The sequence below is a fragment of the Toxotes jaculatrix genome, chromosome 19 (assembly GCF_017976425.1).
Source record: "Toxotes jaculatrix isolate fToxJac2 chromosome 19, fToxJac2.pri, whole genome shotgun sequence".
Classification (NCBI taxonomy): Eukaryota; Metazoa; Chordata; class Actinopteri; family Toxotidae; genus Toxotes; species Toxotes jaculatrix.
In genome coordinates, this window is record NC_054412.1 from 15,090,650 (window position 1) to 15,104,277 (window position 13,628).

Here is a 13,628-nt window from a genome sequence, read left to right on the forward strand (position 1 = left end):
TGAAATAAAAAGCCACATATTAGCTCTTCTCACCTGGGAGGTTGAATCCTGAATTTCTCAAAGATCTCTGGGTAAAGCAGGGGGAACACTACCATCTCCTTTAATGACTGAATGTGATTACTGAGGCCACCTACACTGTCAAACTTCACCTGAGGAGAAATCACATGTTTACCACACTGTTTATGAAAATTCAAGCTCTCGGAAAAATCTTAAGAAGGTCGATAGGTCTCTCTGTTTGGCTACAACATGTATTCCAACTTGCAAGTTGGAGTGTAAAGCTGCACTGCTCCACAGTTTTTTAGGCATTTATAAGCATTCCCACTCACAGTGTTATCAAGGTTCATGGGATCCACGTCAGCCAAGCTGGCACCCACTTTGACCCGATCACGCAGCACTCCACTAGCCAGGTCTTCTGCAGTCAAGTTCATGGGCAAACATCTGTGAAACAAAAAAGAATGATATAAATGATTAAAACTGAAGAGTGCAGATACATAACCACTGTTACAGTCCTGGTATCAACGTTAACAGTCCTAGATCTCCATTGTTTTTTAGCTCTTTTTTTAAAACACTACAATAGAAAAGTGATTCAATCAAAGCAAAACAGGGGAAGATGAAAGGAAGATTAAAAAAGAGCAAACAAAGAAAGCAGAAGCCGTCACCTGTTTCTTGCCCGGGTCATGCTCTTGCTTTTTCTCCGCTCGAAACGCTCTTCATCAGAAGACGAGGTGGTGTCACTGCTGTGAATGGCATGTTTCTTCACTCTGGAGAAGAGAGACAGTCTAGATTTAGTATCACACCACTACATTGTCACAGTCCTTAGCAATATGATGGTAGTGAAAAGGGGGATTTAAACTCCCACAGTTATACATTCAGCTTCAGCTTTTACTGGGATCTTTCCACCAACCTTATATGGCTTCTTCTAGCTGGGGATCTGTGGGTGTCAAAAAGTGAGGGGTTGCTCTGTTTTCTGTTCACAGGCTCTGAAAAAGCAAACACAAAGCAACTGGTTGTCACAGATCAAGCCTAAAGCATTATTAAAAAAACAAGTGGGCATAATGACATAAATGGACAGTATACCTATTACAACTGAACAAAATTTATATAAAAAGGTTTAAGGGACAAAAATAGTAATTACCAATAGGTGGTGCCTCATATCTCTGCACCGTTTTACGCTGCCTCAGGTTGTAGGGCCTGTCATTTTCCTCCCCTGCCTCTTCCGCTTCATCCCCTTCGTCGTCTTCATCATCATCTTCTGCATCCTCCTCTTCCTCACCGTGAGATTCTGAGACTCACAAATATGGCTTTCAAACTTCAGCTGAAAATACTACCAAGAGTAACCTTGTAAAAGATTCAACCGAACTACGCTAAGCCATCGACTCTTTGGTTTTGAGAAAGAGGTACTTCATAAAGTTTTCATGATCTCTTTAGTAAGAAACTGACCTTCAGTCCCTTCCTCCTCTTCCTCCTCCTGCTCCGTTTTGCTTATGACTTTGTGGTGTGTGGGCATGCTGAAAGTGCTCCTGCGCATGGATTTCCTGCGTTTCACCCGGGAATACATGTCCATGTTTTCCTGAAAGAACAGAGCCTTAACTCTATCACTTATGTTCACAATTAGATCATCACGTAGCAGTACGGTACTTCTCTAGCTCTGCTCTGTGTGGTAGAACATGGCCACACTCACCTCCTCAGTGTCTCCAGTCCACATGCGAAGTCGCTCAACCTCACGGTTCTGTCTGATGCTGCTGATGTTGTCCATCTCCTGAAGGACAGCCTCAGCAGTGCTGCATACACACACAGACATGCAGAATATGACAAACTGAACGCACCTTTACAGAAGCACAACATGGGTAAACATTTCTGTCTGGGAGAGGTGTGGTTTTGCCTCTTTACTCCAGCACATGGAACATGAAAAGAACGATTATGAAGGTGAAGCACTGACTTTATTGTGTAGTATGAGGGTGTTCACACCCATATTTTGTGAACGGGGGCAAGATTTGCAACATCATCTTTTCACTGTTCATAAACTGTGTGACAACACCTTAAAGCTGAAAGTCAACTTTATAAATTCAGTTATGTTTCATTTCAAATCCAGTGCATCTGAACACGCTACCATAACAAGAGAGAGTCCTAATACCAACTGTATATGTTTTTATACATATTCAAGCTCTCTGAAGGAAGTAGACCTGGGCACCTTAGCAACCAAATCATGCTAATGAACAAGTTACTTTTCTCGTGTATAATGAGCCCACCCCCATATGCTCTGAGATTAATTAAGTACACTCTAAACAATGCACTTTCTTCTCCTATGTTCAAAGCGGTACTGCAAAGAAAGGTGTCAGTGGCGTGAGTGCTAGCTACCTGTTGACCAGCTGGTCGAACAGCAGGCTCTGATTGAGGTGTTCAAATTGGCTCTTCCTCACCCGGCAGCTCCTCTTCAGCTCCACATGGCCATTCATGTGAGAGTGATCTCCACCTCCACTCTCCTCATTCCGGTGATTCATATGGGCTGTAGCATTAACAAAAATTAAGTTAAATATTTCAATTGTTTGCCTTCCAATGTATGGCCTCAAAAAAGGAACAAAGTGAAAAGAACTGCATTACCGTGCCCATTTTGCATTATGCGAGACGACAGCCTAGAAACAAAACAACAAAGTGAAAATGTGTATGGACATCTGGACGGAAGACTACAGTTTATCACACATAATACTGTTTGAGAACTCAGGTTAAAGTTTTGTCTGCTCCATTGATTATAATACATGACATGAGGAGAACCAAATCTGACTCAACAGCCAGTGAAAACAAATAGCTGGCTAACTTTGGGCTCACTCAAAAATACTTATGATGAGTGACACAAAAGTCAGCAGCTCACCTGGTGCGGTAAGTGGGAATGTCCCAGCTGACCCTCTGGCTCTTAGTTTGAGGGGATGGGGAGGTGTCGCTGGAGCTGGGCTCAGATGCAGTCTGCCGCCGTGTCCGCTTGGAAGGGGGGGCCAACCAGGGACTGCTGGGACTGCTCACATCACTACTGGGCTCCTTCTGCTAAACAAACACCGCACCAACATTCAAGAGGGGAAGAAAGCAAGAATGACAAACAATCAGAACAAGCAAGCAATGGAAAAAGAGGATGTCAAATTCCATGACAGCCTTTTTACAAATATTTGCATAAAAAAATTCACCCTGTCAATCATTGTATAAAACAAGAATATTAAGCAAATAACACGCGAGCATGACCAAACTGCTCAAGCAAAAATCAAATCCGTAACAACACGAAAGACTTCAAAGACAAAACTCGAAATGGCAAAACCAGAATAGAGTCTTATGATGAGACAAGACACCTTGTACCTAACTCCTCAATGTATTCTCTGAATCACAACACAGAACCAACCAGACATATGCCCTTGATGCTCACGCCCTTCACAGCTTAACTTCCCTGCTGATATGAGAGCATATCTCACTGTTGTCATAGGCAACTGTCTGCAATGCCTGCAGAGGGGTTTGTCTGACTGGCTGGATGGATGCAGACAGACTAAAAAAGTGCAAGATGTACTAACAGGAAATGAAGGAACAGAGGTGGCCTGGCAGTTGCACCATGAAATCAGTCTTCATTTAGATCATTTTTGAAAAAATGTCACACAACAATGATCAGCTTTATCAACAAGTTTTTGACAACAAGGTCTTCCCACAAAGAAATGGTTGAGAGCACAGCCTACAAAAACAATCTGAATTCTTGGACACAACTTGTTAAAGTGTATGTTTTATCACTCTAAACCCTTTTAATCATAGCTCCCATTTTCATGTGTCATCAGTTAGCCTGGCTTGCAATCCACAAGACTGGACATAAGCCAGGAATGACTCGATTTTCCTCAACCACAATTTAACAAAGTATAAACTCTCGCCAAATAGCCTATTAAAAAAACCAAGAATGTGCTAATGACTCAATAAATTATCAGAATGGTGAATTATGTTGTTCGTCCGTGCTAAGTGCTGTAATAATCGTAAATAATGCGGAAACACAGAGCCCATTGCCTTGCATAATCTCAGTGTTTACATTCTGAGACAAAGACTGTCAGGCAGCTTGTAGGTCAGGCGATCAGAGTAAAAACTAAAGCTATTAATTGAGTGCACATTTGCAGAAAGTAGTAAAATATCGGTCAGTTTAACGTTATATCAGTGCTTTTAAAACATTTTGTGTAAAAACAGACTGTGGGGGTCTTTGGGGCATTTACAACACAAAGTTCACCAAGTTCAGACTTGCTAAATACGGGACTTAAACCAGCCAACTGTTGTGAACCTGGGACTCCCTTCCCCCACTGTAAGCTAGCTGTCGGGCTAGCTACAACCTACAAACGCTAGCTCAACTATCGCTATATCTCTTCACATTTGCAAAAATATCCGCGCCGATGCTCCCAGGATGATGACATGACATGCTGCTAATAGCCTCATGTCAAATTCCCAGTTGTCTTTATTTACAAGGCTAATTCGTGGAGACAATGGTGAAACAAGTCAGCCGGTTAAAATTGCCAAACACAAAGGGAACTCAACTTGGGGCTAGCCAGGAGTTAACATCGCTAGCTTGTAATTGGACAGCTGTACAATGCGTTCAGTGCGAGTGACACGCGTATGAATCGCGGCACTCACTTATTTTATTGTGTATCTGCGTGACTGGACGGGTGTCAAGTTCAATACTACTCGTATTTGGCTGTGAATAATGCATTAAGTGGAGCACCTTGAGGCCACGGCTACAGCTACCTAGCCAACTAGCAGAGCCAGCTAGCTCGCCGGCAAAGAAAAGAAACCGGCTTACATGTTCCTCAGAGTTTCGCTCGTTTCTCGACGACGACCTAGTCCTCGAGGAGATGAAGGGGCCGCTCCCTGGCCGTGAGCTTTTCCTTGTGTTCACCATGTTTTTTCCTTTTGTCTGCCCTTACTGAATCTCCCTAACCGGCTCCAAACACTGCCTCAGTGAGCGCAGCATCGAGGCGCCATTTCTCTCTCTCTCTCTCTCTCTCTCTCTCCCTGACACAACACTCACTCTCTCTCTCTCTCTCTCTCTCTCTCTCTCTCTCTCTCTCTCTCTCTCTCTCTCTCTCTCTCTCTCTCAAGTGGATGTGGGTCTGTTTGGCAGGTGCATTAATTTTTGCTGACTGGACTACTACCACAAAGAACTACAAGCCCAGTAACCATATGGATACTATACAAATTTCACAAAGATCCTAATAGTCAATACAAATAATCATATTATGTTATTATGGGTTTTAACTTGCATTTTGCAGTTGGAATATTTACAGTGGACATGGGGACACAGAAGGGTACTGCTGAAGCACATGTAAGTCTCAGTATCAAAAGAGAAAAAAATAAGAGAAACTGCAGTTTTCATAAACTGCAAAGTGTAGTACAAAGTGCACCTTTCAGAGGTATGCTGTGTTGTGTATGTCACTTTTAAGGTTTTATTTTGTTTTTAGAGTGGAGAGGAATAGAAAAGATAAGTGGGGTGGGACCTTGTTCTGAAGCTGGCAGAAACACATGGGAATGGACAGCCTTTAATTTATTGGAAAAAGTCCTCTTCTTCACAAAGTTTTCCGAACTTTCCATTACATCTAGTTTAATTCATTCTCATAAAGCAGACACAGATTGAATATTGATTACTATCAAACTTTGTAATTCTTTACTGTAACTTTAATGCATGTAGTCTAAGTTATTGAATAAAGATAATCAAATCAGTCTCCACCCATGCTGTTGTCAGTAACGCTCCTCACTCTGTACACTGTCCCATTTGGTTCCCATATCTGAGATAATAAATGCATGAAATATCAGGCAGAATTCACAGTCATGTTAAACCTACAGAGGCCCAAACTGTTTTTGTTATTCTGTCCCTGTTGCAGGTTAGGCACTAACAGAGGAAAGTGTGAATCCTTTTTTATCATACTAAGTTTTCTATGAAGTAAAAGTTGCATTAAACAAACCATTTAATGCAACTGTCTTCTGCAACTCATTTAGCTCTGTTTTATATTTTCTGTTTAAGTTACGGTTTGTTTGGAAGAAAAAAAAAGTTCAAAACTATTTTTTTCTCAGAAACCTTACAGCATTATGTTCACATACATGGAGGTGTTAAAGGCATAAACTGTGATCGAAGTGTAAGAAAAAATGGGCATTCACACAACAGAAAAGCTAAACAGGTTTTATTCTATTACACTGAAATGTAGTGGTTTAAAACAAGAACAAGCTAGATAACAACTAAATTTAATGTTCTTTGTTGCTGTTTATCAATTCTAATCCACTGAGAAACACAAAATTATTATGTACAACTCAAATTTAACTATTATTAAATTCTGTCCACATGTATAGTACACTGACATGAGTGAATAAAGAATTAATCCCTTGTGAGTAAAGAAGGTGTGTCTTTAACCTGGCTCTATTGGTTTGCAGTGCAACTTACAGGTCAGTCACACATTAATTTTTTGTGAACCTGACCGAGTTGAACCACCTGCAGCTCAGCACCAGCAGAACAGAGGAGATGGTGGTGGACTTCAGGAGATCCAGGACTCATGCTACTCTTCTTTCCATTGGGGGAGAGATGGTGGAGATTGGTCCTGTCATATTACATGATGAATATACGTGAATGCAGTGGTTGTGTCAACCAGGACATCACAGATGATCTTAACCTACTTGATTCAGAGAGAATCAAATAGGATAAGATCATTTTATGAAAGTTACACAGACAGACAGACAGATACATTTCGTAGTATTTTCCCTGTGTGTATCAGGTGTGTTTCCCATGCCATTTAATACTGTATCATCAGTTTCAGCTGACACAAGATGTGCTGAGCTCAGCAGTGTAGTATTGTTACGACAAGAGGAGTCGACTTACGGCACTGTTGCGTCAAATGTATTGCTCAGCAGAAGAGCCGCTACCAGAAACTTAGGGCTGCAGATGTGTAGCCCGGGATTAACCGACAAAACGCGGACTGGTAAATCAGTATTTGACCTTAACCTTAATACGCGCATGCTAATGAGCATCTACTGTGTGTCTATGTCTATATAATCCATGTTATATTACACCGATATTACACCGATCCTGTGGCGTAGACTCTGTGCGCGGCCGTGGCTTTCTGACGCCCACTTACATAATTAACAATAACGCTACAGGCTGCTTGGTTTTGTTTATCGATAGAGCTTTTACAAAAAAACAAAAAAAAAACAATCCGTTTTAACACACTGACAATGTTACAAACTGCTGAGCTAATAAAGATTTCCTGAAAATACAGCGACGCATTTAAAGCTCAAGCCCCATCATGACATGTGTTTTGCCCACTGTACGTTTGTTATGTGTTTTTATTTTCCTCAGATGGAAAACACGGGACATCATGAAAGAGATTGACTCTGTGGGGGGTGAGAAAGATGAAAATTCGTAAGTCATAACAGCCCCCCCTTTATTTAGACGTTTAAAAAATCAGTTTCATTTAAAAGAACCCATAACATATTAATCAACATTTCTTCTGACAAAATCAATAGCTCTGCAAATCAGACAGTAAACAAAATGAACTTTGTGTCTACTGGCTAAATTCAATGACTTAATTACACACTAGTCTATTTCTTAAAGGGTTGCAGGCGAGGAAAATGAAGAGGGGGCTCCAATGAGGCGTAGTTTCTCGGTAGAGGATCTCCTCGATGAGGTGGAGAAGATCTGTTACAATGCCTCAGGGACATCAAAGGTCAGACACAAATTCACCCCACTAAATCCTCAGGGCCATATGTGCATTATGCAGCTGTCAGAGGAAAACTTCATGTTGTCCACAGACTATATTTTGAAATTGTTGGCAGTTTGATGTGTTTTGTGTGATTAACTTTGCAGAAATACGATGATGACCTCACGGTCTAAGAATAAATAAATAATTAAGTAAAATATTCTGTAAATGTTGAATATGTAATACATCAAGCATACATGTATACCGTATGCAAATAAAAAAGGATTAGAATGAGGTTTTCACATGGCAGCAGCAAAATACATGTAGGCTCACATGAGAGCCTTTAGCTGTCTTTGGAGCTGAGTACACATAGCGGTCATTGTGTCTCAGGCTGATCAGAGTTCATTTTTGTGGCCTTCATTCCAGGTGGAGATGGTGGTGAGGCTGTGGAAGGACGGCTTCACCGTGAACGATGAGGAGTTTCGCAGCTACTCCGTACCAGAGAATCAAGACTTCCTGGATGCAATCAAGAGGGGGTGGGTTAAATTTGTAGTATATTAAAAATCATTTTAAGTAGAATTTTGCCACTGTAAGGCACAAACTGACAGTAATACCTTGAGGTCTGATGGAGTTGTTGGTTATTACCACTGACACAAAGATTACCTCACAAGTGCTGAGATTTTTGGCTTTTAATAACTCATCTTCTGGTGTGAAATTGAACACAACATTGTACAACTAATTCCATATTACTTAATCATTAGATATTTATGTTGGCTTTGTGGTATTTCCTTGTTTGTGTTGAGAAAATGTGGTTTAATGAATGTGTGTTGAAAACTTGTGTGACTCATATGAGACGGCTGTCACAGGGTAATAGAGACTGCATTTTAGTTCCTTGAATGTCACTGTAAAGCCACAGAATAACAGAGAAGTACATTGCAGAAATACCAAATGAATCTGAGTTTCAGTTCTTGCTGCTTGATCACTCCCTACTGAAGTGCCTTCTCTGTCTTTTTTTTCTCTTTTTCTATCTAGTCTTTGCTAGTTGCTTGAACATTAGTAACGTAGGATTAAATCCCTGTTCACACCTGCCAAGAACAGCTTCAAACCTCTGTTCGTAAATATTGGTCACCGTGTTTGAAAATAGCATCTTTGATGAAATAAAGATTACTTTAGGTTAAGTTTTGCTGGTAGATGACCAAGTTTTAGTTTTCACTCAAGCTAAAAATGGCAGTTCACTTTTTCTTTTCAGAAATACAAATGTAAACAAACTCCTGTGTTTACTTAGTGCATAGATAGGTAGTCGAACTGTATGTAACTCATATGTAGCATAACGCCTGTCCTCGTTTTGATCAATTGGTTCGACCTTGCAGTCAAACTCCATCAGTCCCCGAAGGGAAATTAGCACCACAACCAGGCGACATAACATAGATAAAGTATAATGGTCATTAGAGCTCATTTGTCATATTGATTGATCTGACTAGACTCCAAGCCTGATCTTTAATCTATCCCAGGGAGCTTCCGGCAGAGTGGGAGAGCAGGGCAGAAGAGGAGGAGCTGGAGATCAGTGTGGAGGATCTGACGGAAGAAAATTATGTTCCCAAGAAAAAGACCTTTCACCCTTTCAGCGGCAGAGGATACCGACTTGGCAGGTTAGAGGTTGTTGTTGTGATAATATTAGAGATATTTCAAAATATTGTTGTTTGATAAATACATGTATTTTTCAAAAATAATTATTTTGCATATAAACATGTGATTATTGTCTTAAGAAACCATAAGTAACCAGTAACTTGCGATTATTATTGTTCCAAGATACTATACTCCCTTGTACCACTAGGTGTCCCTCTAAATCCAGGTATCAAAAAGCATAAGCAAATCTGACCAAGCAGACAGTCACACTGATGAACTGAGAGCATCAGCATTTTCAAAGCATCACTGTGTGAATACCAAATTGTGCAGGGAGTCCAAAAAATATTTTGTGTGAGTTTTCTCTGTCCACACAAAGCTGTAAATCAAAATGAGAAATATGCACAATGCACATGCTGTATGTGCTGCACGCCTGACTGGTTCTTAATCTGTTATTTATCCCTGTCCATTTCCAGTGTTGCACCCAGGGTAGTGGCCAGGTCACCGTCTGTGCATGAGGATGGAGAATCTCCTCCTATTCCCATGGTAACACTAGACCACGCCCTTCCTGTTACCTCCCTGCAGATCTGGTTGGCCGATGGCAGGAGATTGGTACAGAGGTTTAACCTATCGCATCGGTGAGTATCACGGTGTCAAGGCCAAAACACATCTCTCCGCATCTCAATCTGTCAGCATGACAGCATCAAATAATGTCTACATATTTAGGACACTTAAGATTCTGTGTAAAGAATATCTCAACACTCCGTACTCCTGCTGTGCTGCCTGCAAATCCCATAATCTCAAGCGTCACAGGATAGAAGTAGTTTTAAGGAATGACAAGAGATTTTTATTTGTTCGAGCTCGGGAGGTGGTGAGGGGGTTTGTTTGAGGATTACGTAATGCTTTGTTCTAGCCTGCTGGAGTTTGAAGACATGGTGCATGCTATATCCCCTGCCACAGTGCATGGGGCTGCAGAAAACATAATCTGAGATGTAGAAACGAAGTGGATCTATAAAATCCCCAGAGAGAGATTGCGTAACTCTGATGCAGCATTTATATAACAGGGTTAGTAGCTAAAGGATAGAGAGGGCTGAACCCCTCCAACCTTCAGCTAGCCTCAGTGTGTGTGAAGAGAAGGGCCGCCATAGGATCGCTTGTGTATGCAGGGGTGTGATTAATAATAGATGATGATACTAGTTTAGTGCTTCAGAGAGATTAGAGTATTTGACCAGGAATGCTTTGCCACTGCAAAGGAACAGACATGTTCAGTAGGGAATATTTCTGTATGTCTGTCTGTCTCTTTTTTATATGATTCTCCTTCTTTTCTAGGATCACGGATGTTCAAGATTTCGTGGCCCGCTGCCAGAGGAGCTGCCCACCCTTCGTCCTGACAACATCACTTCCTTTTCGAGAGCTCAGCAACAAAGAATTAAGTCTGGAAGAAGCGGACTTGGCCAATGCTGTCATTGTCCAGAGACCCCTGAACACACAGGCTCCGTTTGGACACTCCTGACCAATAGGGCCCCTTAACTTACACAACACACTACTATTCCCCTCACTAATATATCATATCTATAACCCTGATAGCAATCTCAACTCCCTTTATAACTTATAATCTTTATTTATTCAGCAGTTTGTGCTGCATTTGATGATTGTTATTTCCCTCTACAGTCTCTGTGTGGGATTATCTAATGGAGACATTGTCTGTTAGTTACAAAGGTGCTGCTGTCGTCAGTGCTTACTTTGTCTTCTTCCCCTGGAGGACAGTGTTTACCTGCCAGCAGATCTCCCCAAACCCCCGAACTGTAGCGAAACTGTCAAGGCAAAACCAGTTTTGTCGCCCGTGCAGATGGTCAACCATGTGTGTCCATCTGTTGGTCTCCCACATGTAAGCCTCCCTGCTTCCCTCACAATCGCACACAGTACCACCACCAGCACCACCAACCTACTCTCTAAAGTCTTCCCAAACTGTTATCACCGTTTTCTGCACTATTTACAGTAAAAACAACAAGCTGATAATTCAGTTTTTATCTCTTAAGTTTAAAATTATATTTATTCAACGTGATTTTTTGTGTTTGCACATTATTATGATAAAAAGAAAAAAAGGATGACAGCTTGTTATTTATGTTGGCCTGACTGTTTAGGGCATTCAGATGTCGTGTCATGTTTTTTGTGAACATTTGCCTTTGTTTTTGTGGGGAGATTTATTTCAAAATGTACAATGTCTTGTTTCATTTGACTGCATCATGTAAAGAAACATCACGTATCAAGGTAAAATAAAACTTCCTCAAACGAATGTGTATTTTTATGATTTCTTTTTTGATGTAAACCCATCACTTGAAGTGTTTGGGGTTTTTTTTGAGCAAATCACTTTGAGAATTTAAATCCATATTAATACTGCCCATGTGTTGTGTGAGGACTGCTGCTATAGTGATTGTGGCATTGCACCAAGCAGCACCTTATTTCATGTTGTAATGCAACATCTGTGCTGTCATAACAGATTTAATGGAGACTTAGATTAAGGAGGCAGGGGAGGGGCTGCTAATGTCAAAGAAGTCAGAATTGGAGGAACGATGTGTTCACAGTGGTGTTTCCTAACCCACTGAATATGAAAAGCATGGATGTGATGGTGTGAAGTGGAACCACGCTGGTCACTGTGTGTAATAGGGGCCAATTAGTTGTCAAAATCTGTGGCTTCACAACAAAACTATTCAGGAAGGTGAAAAAGGGGTAAAACCAGGGGTGAAATAAAGTTGAATGTGTTGTTTTTTTGTGTATGTGTGTTTAATGGAATGTGTAAGCACATGCATGTGCTTTTTCATGAGTGTGTGCTGGCTCTGTCTCCAAGCTTTCTGCCTGGTCTCAGGAAGAAGGCGAACACCATTATCCATCTTCAATATTTAAAGCACTGGGAGGGAGGGAGTGTGTGTGTGTGTGTGTGTGTGTGTGTGTGTGTGTGTGTGTGGAAGTGGAGAGGGTATGTGTTTGAGATGGCAGCCTCAGGATGGTCAAGGTCAGGGAAAGCAGCAGAAATGTCTTGAATATCCTAATCCCCTCTGAAGAATTACCTTTCTATGAGGCCATGCTGCACATTTTAGGATTTTTACCTGAACGTGCAGGCTGTGGACGTCGCTTGGTTGACAGCCAGAGGGGGTCTGGCTAAAGAGTAAAAGAGAGCACATTTCCTTTGTGCTACATATTTAATAAGGCTAAGCATGCAGGGAATTACTTTCCCTTTAACTCCCACATTTCCTTTCAGAATTACCCTTTTACTCGTGCAGCAGCCAACCTTTCATTTTGCACATTCCTCTTCACGCATTATCGGAAACATACCCATTCTAATGCAGGTCATATGCCTGACTTTTCTGCCATGGTGCCTTTTTCATTGTCAATAATGTGGTTTTGGTAGAGGGGTTTTCATGCTTGGAATTTATGGACAGGTCTGGATTCAGCAGCCAAGGTCTACATGACATGTTTGTTGTCATGCTCCGAGGAGAGGCTTACTGTGGAGAGTAAGCATCGTGCATTAAAAGAGCTGCTTATGAAAGTGCTTTGTGGGAAAAGGCACGCAATATATCCTAAGTCACAGACTCTAAAAAGGGTCCATACAAATGTCAGAACGAGTGTGTGTAGAACTGTATCATCGCCTGTATCATTCCCAAACCTGACAAAAATAGAAAAGGCATACTTCATTTTTTTCCTCCCTCAGAAAAATTTATTATAAAGAAAGTTTTATGTTAAATCAGACTAACATCTTAATCTTACAAAACATCATTAACATTTAGGAAACACAGTATAAACCTACAGTTGAAGGGGCGCTCCTCTGAGTTAATCATCATGAGGACTACCTTACAGCCTGGGAATCAGATGTGTAACATCTATAAAGTTCTCTATTGGGCCTACTTTTTTTTTTAACTGAAAATTGTTTTAAACAGAAAGTCTGCATTACAAACTGGAGTTATATTGTTATATTTAAAAAAAAAGTGGACTTTTCAAGGCAGGGGCCGTCTAAAGGCCTGTTCAGACACGCGGCGAAATTAACCTGCACCTATTCGCAGAATATTTAGTTATACCGGTTTGGTTACAGTAGTTGGTGACCTACTGCAGCTGGTGAGGTAACCTCTGATATACTACATAGCTGGGCCATGCTAATGATAAGCAGTCACAACAGCTCCCTGTACTTCTTTCTCCTTCCCCTGTACTGTACTGTTTACTCCCCTGAGAATTTTACTCTCAGGATTTTACATAATTTCACCCAATATTTGTTTTACTGACAAGCTTGCTAACTGCCTGCTGGGTTTGCTAAAGGATGAATAAGTT

The 13,628-nt window shown here is 41.1% G+C and overlaps 2 protein-coding genes across 5 annotated transcripts in view; one reads left to right on the forward strand and one right to left on the reverse strand.

The window, feature by feature from the left end:
* The window catches only part of atad2b (ATPase family AAA domain containing 2B), a 64,656-nt gene extending 59,645 nt beyond the window's left edge, over positions 1-5,011 (reverse strand). For 2 of the 4 annotated variants that reach the window (XM_041064625.1, XM_041064622.1), the window contains exons 1-11: positions 4,805-5,011; positions 2,870-3,036; positions 2,602-2,633; positions 2,359-2,506; positions 1,682-1,781; positions 1,441-1,570; positions 1,136-1,282; positions 905-980; positions 660-761; positions 327-438; positions 34-149 (exon numbers count right to left, since the gene is read on the reverse strand). In XM_041064625.1, the coding sequence (XP_040920559.1) occupies positions 34-149; positions 327-438; positions 660-761; positions 905-980; positions 1,136-1,282; positions 1,441-1,570; positions 1,682-1,781; positions 2,359-2,506; positions 2,602-2,633; positions 2,870-3,036; positions 4,805-4,903 (1,229 nt within the window). In that variant the 5' untranslated portion in view covers positions 4,904-5,011. Of the gene's footprint in view, positions 1-33; positions 150-326; positions 439-659; positions 762-904; positions 981-1,135; positions 1,283-1,440; positions 1,571-1,681; positions 1,782-2,358; positions 2,507-2,601; positions 2,634-2,869; positions 3,040-4,804 lie in introns of all 4 variants that reach the window. The other 2 variants (XM_041064623.1, XM_041064621.1) reach the window with 1 other exon arrangement.
* A 1,871-nt stretch (positions 5,012-6,882) lies between these two features.
* ubxn2a (UBX domain protein 2A) lies at positions 6,883-11,595 on the forward strand. The gene is made up of 7 exons (XM_041063761.1): positions 6,883-6,968; positions 7,346-7,408; positions 7,601-7,712; positions 8,112-8,221; positions 9,197-9,334; positions 9,785-9,946; positions 10,638-11,595. The coding sequence occupies exons 2-7, from the start codon at positions 7,365-7,367 to the stop codon at positions 10,819-10,821; spliced, it is 750 nt and encodes a 249-aa protein (XP_040919695.1). The 5' UTR covers positions 6,883-6,968; positions 7,346-7,364; the 3' UTR covers positions 10,822-11,595.
* Positions 11,596-13,628: the final 2,033 nt, after the last annotated feature.

Bases quoted from the DNA above. Each gene is read 5' to 3' on its own strand.
- ubxn2a (XM_041063761.1), top strand. From the start codon at position 7,365: ATGAAAGAGATTGACTCTGTGGGGGGTGAGAAAGATGAAAATTC. The intron at 8,222-9,196 runs GTGGGTTAAATT...AATCTATCCCAG, and splicing joins CTGGATGCAATCAAGAGGGG to GGAGCTTCCGGCAGAGTGGG. The intron at 9,335-9,784 runs GTTAGAGGTTGT...GTCCATTTCCAG, and splicing joins AGAGGATACCGACTTGGCAG to TGTTGCACCCAGGGTAGTGG.